General features: G+C 35.7%; 1 protein-coding gene across 1 annotated transcript; it reads right to left on the bottom strand.

Moving 5' to 3' along the window:
* Window positions 1-9,125: 9,125 nt before the first annotated feature.
* On the bottom strand, window positions 9,126-10,061 carry LOC116593566 (olfactory receptor 12-like). The gene has a single exon (XM_032347860.1). The coding sequence runs from the start codon at window positions 10,059-10,061 to the stop codon at window positions 9,126-9,128; it is 936 nt and encodes a 311-aa protein (XP_032203751.1).

The following is a 10,061-nucleotide window of genomic DNA, read 5'->3' as shown; positions in this document are numbered from 1 at the left end:
CACATTCTTCTCTAGTGCACATGGAACATTCTCCAGAATAGACCACATCCTCCGTCCTAAATCAGGTCTCAGACGGTATCAAAAGACTGGATCATTCCTGGCATATTTTCAGACCACAATTCTCTGAATCTGGAACTCAATCACAAGAGGAAATTTGGAAAGAACCCAAATACATGGAGACTAAACAGCGCCCTTCTAAAGAATGAATGGGTCAACCAGGAAATTAAAGAAGAATTGAAAAAAATCATGGAAACAACTGATTATGAAAACATAATGGTTCAAAATCTGTGGGACACAACAAAGACAGTCCTGAGAGGAAAATATATAGAGTACAAGCCTTTCTCAAGAAACAAGAAAGGTCTCATGTACACAACCTAACCCTACACCTAAAGGAGATGGAGAAAGAACAAGAAAGAAATCCTAAACCCAGCAGAAGAGAAATCTTAAAGATCAGAGCAGAAATCAATGAAATAGAAACCAAGAAAACAATAAAACAAATCAACGAAACTAGGAGCTGGTTCTTTGAACGAATTAATAAAATTGATAAACCCCTGGCCAGACTTATCAAAAAGAAAAGAGAAAGGACCCAAATAAATAAAATCATGAATGAAAGAGGAGAGATCACAGCTAACAACAACAACAAAAAAAAAACACAATATTAGAACATACTATGAGCAACTCTCCGCCAACAATTTGACAATCTGAAAGAAATGGATGCATTCCTAGAAACATATAAACTACCACAACTGAACCAGGAAGAAATAGAAATAGAAATAGAAATAGAACTGAACAGACCCATAACCAGTAAGGATATTAAAACAGTCATCAAAAATCTCCAAACAAACAAAAGCCCAGGGCAAGATGGCTTCCTGGGGGAATTCTACCAAACATTTAAAGAAGAACTAATTCCTATTCTCCTGAAACTGTTCCAAAAAATAGAAATGGAAGGAAAACTTCCAAACTCATTTTATGAGGCCAGCATCACCTTGATCCCAAAACCAGACAAAGATCCCATCAAAAAAGAGAGCTCAGACAAATATCCTTGATGAACACAGATGCGAAAATTCTTACCAAAATACTGGCCAATAGGATTCAAAAGTACATTAAAAGAATTATTCACCACGACCAAGTGGGAATTATTCCAGGGCTGCAAGGTTGGTTCAACATCCAGAAATCAATCAATGTGATACAATACATCAATAAAAGAAAGAACAAGAACCATATGATACTCTCAATAGATGCTGAAAAAGCATTTGACAAGTACAGCATCCCTTCCTCATCAAAACTCTTCAAAGTGTAGGGATAGAGGGCACATACCTCAATATCATCAAAGCCATCTATGAAAAACACACCGCAAATATCATTCTCAATGGAGAAAAACTGAAAGCTTTTCTGCTAAGGTCAGGAACACGGCAGGGATGTCCATTGTGACCACTGCTATTCAACATAGTACTAGAAGTCTAGCCTCAGCAATCAGACAACAAAAGGAAATTAAAGGCATCCAAATTGACAAAGAAGAAGTCAAACTATCACTCTTTGCAGATGATATGATACTATATGTGGAAAACCCAAAAGACTCCACTCCAAAACTGCTAGAACTTGTACAGGAATTCAGTAAAATGTCAGGATATAAAATCAATGCACAGAAATCAGTTGCATTTCTCTACACCAACAACAAGACAGATGAAAGAGAAATTAAGGAGTCAATCCCATTTACAATTGCACCCGAAACCATAAGATACCTAGAAATAAACCTAACCAATGAGGCTAAGAATCTATACTCAGAAAACTATAAAGTACTCATGAAAGAAATTGAGGAAGACACAAAGAAATGGAAAAATATTCCATGCTCCTGGATTGGAAGAATAAATATTGTGAAAATGTCTATGCTACCTAAAGCAATCTACACATTTAATGCAATTCCTATCAAAATACCATCTATCTTTTTCAAAGAAATGGAACAAATAATCCTAAAATTTATATGGAACCAGAAAATACCCCGAATAGCCAAAGGGATATTGAAAAAGAAAGCTAAAGTTGATGGCATACAATTCCAGACTTCAAGCTCTATTGCAAAGCTTTCATCATCAAGACAGCATGGTACTGGCACAAAAACAGACACATAGATCAATGGAACAGAATAGAGAGCCCAGAAATAGACCCTCAACTCTATGGTCAACTAATCTTTGACAAAGCAGGAAAGAATGTCCAATGGAAAAAAGACAGCCTCTTCAATAAATGGTGTTGGGAAAATTGGACAGCCATATGCAGAAAAATGAAATTGGACCATTTCCTTATACCACACACGAAAATAGACTCAAAATGGAGGAAGGACCTCAATGTGAGAAAGGAATCCATCAAAATCCTTGAGGAGAACACAGGCAGCAACCTCTTCGGCCTCAGCCGCAGCAACATCTTCCTAGGAACATCACCAAAGGCAAGGGAAGCAAGGGCAAAAATGAACTATTGGGATTTTATCAAGATCAAAAGCTTTTGCACAGCAAAGGAAACATCAACAAAACCAAAAGACAACTGACAGAATGGGAGAAGATACTTGCAAACGACATATCAGATAAAGGACTAGTGTCCAAAATATATAAAGAACTTAGCAAACTCAACACCCAAAGAACAAATAATCCAATCAAAAAATGGCCAGAAGACATGAACAGACATTTCTGCAAAGAAGACATCCAGATGGCCAACAGACACATGAAAAAGTGCTCCATATCACTGGGCATCAGGGAAATACAAATCAAAACCACAATGAGATATCACCTCACACCAGTCAGAATGGCTAAAATCAACAAGTCAGGAAATGACAGATGCTGGCAAGGAAGGGGAGAAAGGGGAACCCTCCTACACTGTTGGTGGGAATGCAAGCTGGTGCAACCACTCTGGAAAATAGCATGGAGGTTCCTCAAAATGTTGAAAATAGAACTACCCTATGACCCAGCAATTGCACTACTGGGTATTTACCCTAAAGATACAAACGTAGTGATCCAAATGGACACGTGCACCCGAATGTTTATAGCAGCAATGTCCACAATAGCCAAACTATGGAAAGAGCCTAGATGTCCATCAACAGATGAATGGATAAAGAAGAAGTGCTATATATACACAATGGAATACTATGCAGCCATCAAAAGAAATGAAATATTGCCATTTGCGACAACATGGATGGAACTAGAGCGTATCATGCTTAGCGAAATAAGTCAAGCAGAGAAAGACAACTATCATATGATCTCCCTGATATGAGGAAATTATGATGCAACATGGGTGGTTAAGGGGGTAGGAGAAGAATAAATGAAACAAGATGGTATTGGGAGGGAGACAAACCATAAGTGACTCTTAATCTCACAAAACTAACTGAGGATTGCTGGGGGGAGGGGGTTTGGGAGAAGGGAGGTAGGGTTATGGACATTGGGGAGGGTATGTGCTATGATGAGTGCTGTGAAGTGTGTAAACCTGGCGATTCACAGACCTGTACCCATGGGGATAAAAATATATTATATGTTTATAAAAAATTAAAAATTAAAAATTAAAAAAGAATAATATTTTCTCATAGAGTTGCTGTATGGGTTAAATAAGTTAAAATATGTAAAACACAGTCCTATATTTATGCAAGGTATCATTATTATTATATCTCACATATACTATGAAACACTAAGCTACATTTCAACAGCAACTGCACCAATGATATGACACTAAGAATACTCAATAAGAAGAAAAAATAAACAAGATAAACAGGCCTGCCCACAAAGGAGGAAAACAAATTTTAAATTTTAAATTTTTTAAATTTTAATTTTTTTCTTTTTTCCCATTTTTTAAAAATTTAATTTCTTTTCAGTGTAATAGAATTCATTTGTTTATGCACTACATCCAGTGCTCCATGCAATATGTGCCCTCCATAATACCCACCACCAGGGTCCCCCAACCTCCAACCCCCACCCCTTCAAAACCTCAGATTGTTTTTCAGGGTCCATATCTCTCATGGCTCATCTCCCCCTCCAATTTCTCTCAACTCCCTTCTCTCCATCTCCCCAAAACTTTAAAATTTTATAACAAAACAAATTTTAAAAGAAACTGTTGGTTTGAAGAAAGTGAATTGTCACTCTGGCATGAAGATGTCTGTCTTCCCAAAGTTCAAGAGTGCAGAGTGGGCTAACAAGTGTAATTTATTGTCCAGAAGAGAGGATTAGCAACACTAGTGGGGTAAAAAGATTCAACCAGTGAACTCAAACATATTTAAAAAATAAAAGGCACATGACTGACTCCTACTATAGTGATTCCTGAAAAAAAAAAAAAAAAAAAAAAAACAGGAATCATTCCTGGTCTATGAATGATGGACATCCAGATCATTTATGACATAGAATCAAAGAGAATTCTCGAGGTTGGAATACAAAATGCCAAGAACTTATATAAATGATCTTAAGAATCAAAACGTCATCCCCAAAAGAATCTGGCCTTCAGAAAGTGAGATTATTCTTCAAAAAAAGTAAAAGAAATATATAACATTCTTCCCTTAACATCATTCAGCCTATGCAGTCAGCTTCCTCAACAGTAGAACAGTTTTAGCTATAACATGAAATTTAATTTTAATCCACAGGACTCCTCAGTGTTCAGTGAGAAACAATGGGTACATTGGCCATACCTATGGAAGCCCCTACTTAAACTGAGAATTAAAAAATAAATCCTAACTAAAATAACTGTATTGCTGCTACTTAGGAGGATTGACAAAGAAGTTTAATTTGACCTGGAAGTTAAAAGAGATATGCCTAGAATTCTGATTCTTGTCAAGAAGAAGTCATAGGAGCCAGAGTCACTCTCTTGCCTGAATCAAGAGAGATTCATCAAGAGAGAGATTCAAGAGAGAACATCTCTCTCTCTCACTCGGGCTCTGTGTGTGTGTGTGTGTGTGTGTGTGTGTGTGTGTAGTGATTTCTGAAAGGTGGGAAAGAAATATGGTAAGCCCAGTAATTATTCCGGTTCATTTTACTTAGAGCACTTCAAAATTTGAAAATGTAGTTAAAAATGATCCCATAAAGAAAAACTCTGGTTTGGTTCACTGGTGAATTCTACCAAACATAAAAGTAAAAACTTAGTGACAATTCTACACAAACTTTCCCAAGGAAATTAAAATGAGAAAACACTTTCTAGTTTAGTGTATGAAACTAGTGTAAGGTTAGTGGTAAACTAGATAGGAAAAGGACAAGATAACTACTAGCCAGTATCTGCTGTGAACATAAATTCAAAGTTTCTAATCAAAATTTTAGTAAATTCAATCTAGAAAAACAGCAAAACTATAATATAACTAGGTAGAAGTTATCCTAGGAATATAAAACTGGTCTAACATTCAAAAATAAATTAATCTGGGGCACCTGGGTGGCTCAGTGGGTTAAAGCCTCTGCCTTCAGCTCAGGTCATGATCCCAGGGTACTGGGATGGAGCCTTGCATGGACTCTTTGCTCAGCAAGGAGCCTGCTTCACCCTCTCTCTCTCTCTGCCTGCCTGTCTGCCTACTTGTGATCTCTGTCTGTCAAATAAATAGAATTTTTAAATAATTAGTTTAATTAATTTAATTAATTTACTATATTAACAAACTAAAATGGATTTCACGTATACTTAATAAACCAAATATACAAATTTATATTTAAATTCATATATGTTATATATTATATATAAACATGTGATATATAAAAATTCATATCATATATATGTATATGTGTGTGTGTTTATGTGCATGCGTATATGTGGTTGACCCTTGAACAACATAGAAGTTAGGTGTGCTGACCAACTCACACACATAGTCAAAAGTCCACATAAAAACTTTTGACTCCCCCAAAACTTTATTAATAGTCTACTGTTGACCAGAGCCTTACTTATAACATAAACACATACAACTAACACATATTTTGTACATTGTATGTATTATGTACTGTATTCTTACAATAAAGAAGCTGGAGAAAAGATAGTTTTACTAAGAAATTCATAAGGAACAATCACCTCAATTGAACATGGGAAAACCATTTGACAAAACCAGACAATCGTGTCTGATAACAACTCTCAGCAATTTCCCAGCTTAATAAAGAGCACCTATGCAAAATCCATGGATAATATGACCCAGAATGATAAAAGATTGAGTGACTTCTAATATCAGGAACAAGAGGGGTTAGAATAATTTTAATGTAATTGATACTGATTTAGCAGAAGTTTCACAGGATTCAAAATTATAAACAATTTTGTTGAAACAAAATTTTACTTTTTCAAACACGACATTATCTAATGACTTTCAATTTAATGAAAGAACTATTGTAATGGTTTGGTCTACTCTAGTGTCCCTGTATCAAATCACATTTAATGATAGCATGTCAAACCAAATATTTCTCCCAACAATTTGAAAAAGAAAAAAAAAAAGAAAGAAAGAAAAAAAAAGGAAAAAGAGAAGAAAGAAGAGAAGAGAAGAAATTAAAAGAAAAGGAAAGGAAAGGAAAGAAAAAAGAAAAGAAAAGAAGTAATTATTGATATGAAAACATTTAGAATGATTTGTATTAAAAACTACCACTAGTTAAGCAGTTTAATAAAATTAAAGGGACTATTTTGCATTGATTGATATATTAAATATTGGTATATAAACATTACTGAACAAGTTGTTAAATATTTTGAGTATCACCACTTTTGGTCACCACTAAAGCAACTCAATCATTATTCAAACTCTTCCATAATAAAAACTCTTTGTCCAGATGGCATCACCAATCAGTTCTCCCAAACCTTCAATGAAGAAATAATATGTTATATGATCTCTTTTCAGAATAGAAAAGTTGGAAAAAGTTGCCATTTTTTTGAAATATTTTATTTATTTATTTGACAGACAGAGATCAAAGTAGGCAGAGAGGCAGGCAGAGAGAAAGACGGAGAAGCAGGCTCCCCACTGAGCAGAGAGCCCAATGTGGGACTTGATCCCAGGACCCTGGGATTATGACCCGAGCCAAAGGCAGAGGCTTAACCCACTGAGCCACCCAGGTGCCCCAGAAAATGTTGCCATCTTTTAATGATGTTTAAGACAAGCTTGAGTCCAAAATGTGCCATAATTCTTATGAGGAAAACAAATAATTCTGTCTTGATTATAAACATACTACACAACCATTCTGATAAAATTCAGTAAAATCCCATGAAACTGTATCTCAAGACAAATTCAGAAATAATATAATTAGCAAATATTTTCCATTTTCTACACAGCCCTTTTCTGAAACAAAGGATGAGATTCTACAGGACTTACTTTTGGTGAGGGAAAAGCACAAAAGGAAGGAAGGGAAAGCAAGGGTGGCAATGTCAAACAACTTTACCTCAGGAAGACACAGGTATAGGCTTACTTTTCACATATCTTCTTGCAGTAAACCAATCTCCCTTGCTCAGGACAATATGGTGGGGATGGAAACTAAGTAACTAGGAAGAGCTTTGAATTCTTAACCATCGTTCTGTAAGTTCCTTTCTATCACAGCATCCAGAATTCACTTCAGATTTAGTTGGATGACAGCCACCAGATGGCAGCAATTGCAGCTGTGTCCATCCAGAATTTGCTTCTGGAGCCAGAGCCCTCCAGGAACACTGAGCAGTTCTGGATCCTCTCAATCATATCATTTACCATGATAATTAGGCACTTACTTTAGAAAAGAATATTATGGAACTACTCCTATCATGTTAAAACAGGATTTTAAAGCATTAGAAAAATTTATTCAGTAGTATATAAAAAGCACTGTATGTTATGACAAAGCAGGGCAAAACTTTTATTTCCTTTCTACATTTTTTAAATGTTAAAAATATTCCTAACTGTTGGAAAAACACTTGAATAAAGACCTCAGTCCACACCATATAAGATAAAAAAAAACTTTATAATAACTAAAATTCAAATATAATATATGAAAACTAATATTTGAAAATGTCAGATTTTGAATGGGTAAGTATATGTAAAAAAAGAGAAAAAATAAAATTATATACAAATGTTATGCTACTTCACATACAAAATTGATTAAAATATCAAAAGAGAATAAACACAATAATATTTGCACAAATAATGGCAGGATATGGGGCACATGGGTGGCTCATTCGGGTAAGCATCTGACTCAGATATTCCATGATCTCAGAGTCATGAGATTGAACCCCGAGTTGGCATGGAAACTGCTTGAGACTCTCTCTCCCTTTCCCTTGCCCAGCCCCCATTCTCGCTTGTGTTTGCTCTCTCTCTCTCTCTCTCTCTCTCTCTAAAGAAAAAATTAAAATAATGACAGGATAATGGGTCAATGACAGAACTGACCCCATATCTATACCTCCTTTCATAAATAGCTGTTTCTAGATTATGAGATTACATCTTTAGAATATTCCACATGCTTTGCAATATATATTTGAATAATAAAAATCCTGGAACCATACTAGTGTTAAGTTTTGACTATACCAAGTTACTTAGTCTCCAAATGCCTCAATGTCCTCATTTGAAAAACAGTTATAAAAGTGATGTTATGTGTTCTTTATGTATAAGCTTTTATTATAAAATATATCATTTAATTTTTAGAAAAAATGAATTAAAAATTAACACAATATTACTGCCACATATTTTCCATGTAAATAATTATTAAATAATATTCTGGGGATCCTCTTTTTATAGCAGTAGCAATTCTAAGGATGATAGTCTTCAAAATATAAACCTGAGTCTTTGGGAAAGAAAGGGGTGAGTAAAACTCAAAAGTGCTATATGTAACCATTACCATTCTGTTTTGCCCCTACACAGTGTGGCTGCTTTCTTTTCCAAATGAGTATTAGTATACTTGCTTTGTAGGATAGAATAGTTCACACAGATGTAATATTTTAATTCTCATACAATAGCAGCTCTTACTACTTACTTCCTAAAGTAAAACTGAAATGAAGATATTATTATCACATCCAAAATTGAAAACAATGTTTTCATATATTCTAAGCATAGAAATACCATTTTGTAACACTTAGAAAAACATTTGATGTCATATATAAAAATATCTTTTATATATTAATATTCCAAGAACAAGGATAACTGGAACCCTTAGAAAACAAACAGTGTCTACTGCCTCATGGTTTTACAAACATTACGGAAAGAATCATTTCCAGTGTAGTATTCTCTTCACAGCATCTTTCACATCTCTGTTTCTCAGACTGTATATTAAAGGGTTTAGCATTGGTATTATCAATGTGTATAGCACTGCTACGATCTTGTTTTGTTCTGGGGAGGAGATGGCACCGGGCTGGGCATACATAAAGAACACAGTCCCATAGAACAAACTCACCACAGCTATATGGGAACCGCAGGTGGAGAAGGTCTTACCCCTGCCGTGGGTAGAGGGGATCTTCAGGACAGTGGAGAGGATGTAAGCATAGGAAACCAGAATGACAGTTGTGGTGGTAATGATGATGAGGGCAGAGAGAATGAACAGCACAATCTCGTTCACAAAAGTGTCATCACAAGAGATCTTGATCAGGGCTGGGACGTCACAGAAAAAGTGGTCCAGTCTGTTTTCTCCACAGAAACGCAAACTGAAGGTGAAACCTGTTTGCACGATGGAGTTGATGCCTCCACAGATGTAGGATCCAGTCACCAACTGAGCACAGACTTTCTGCGACATGTGCACAGGGTAAAGGAGAGGAGAGCAAATGGCCGAGAATCGATCAAATGCCATTACAGCCAAAAGGAAGCCTTCAGTTGTGACAAATAGAGCAAAGAAGAAAAACTGGGCTGCACACCCATTGTAAGAAATCTTCTTTTCACTAGACACGAAGTTAGCTAAAGTTTTGGGAGCGATGACTGTGGAGTAGCAGAGATCTAAATAGGACAAGTTTCTAAGGAAGAAATACATAGGGATTTGAAGTCTGGAATCCATCTTAATGACAATTATCATGCTAATATTTCCCACCACAGTGACTGTATAGATTAGCAAGAACACTAGGAATAAGAGGATTTGTAGTTTTGGAGGGGTTCCAAAGCCTAGCAGAATGAACTCTGTCACTTCTGAGTAATTCCAATTAAGTTCGTTTTTCAT

Source organism: Mustela erminea, chromosome 6, assembly GCF_009829155.1.
Source record: "Mustela erminea isolate mMusErm1 chromosome 6, mMusErm1.Pri, whole genome shotgun sequence".
In the NCBI taxonomy this organism is placed as follows: Eukaryota; Metazoa; Chordata; class Mammalia; order Carnivora; family Mustelidae; genus Mustela; species Mustela erminea.
This window is presented reverse-complemented; position numbering and strand designations above follow the sequence as displayed.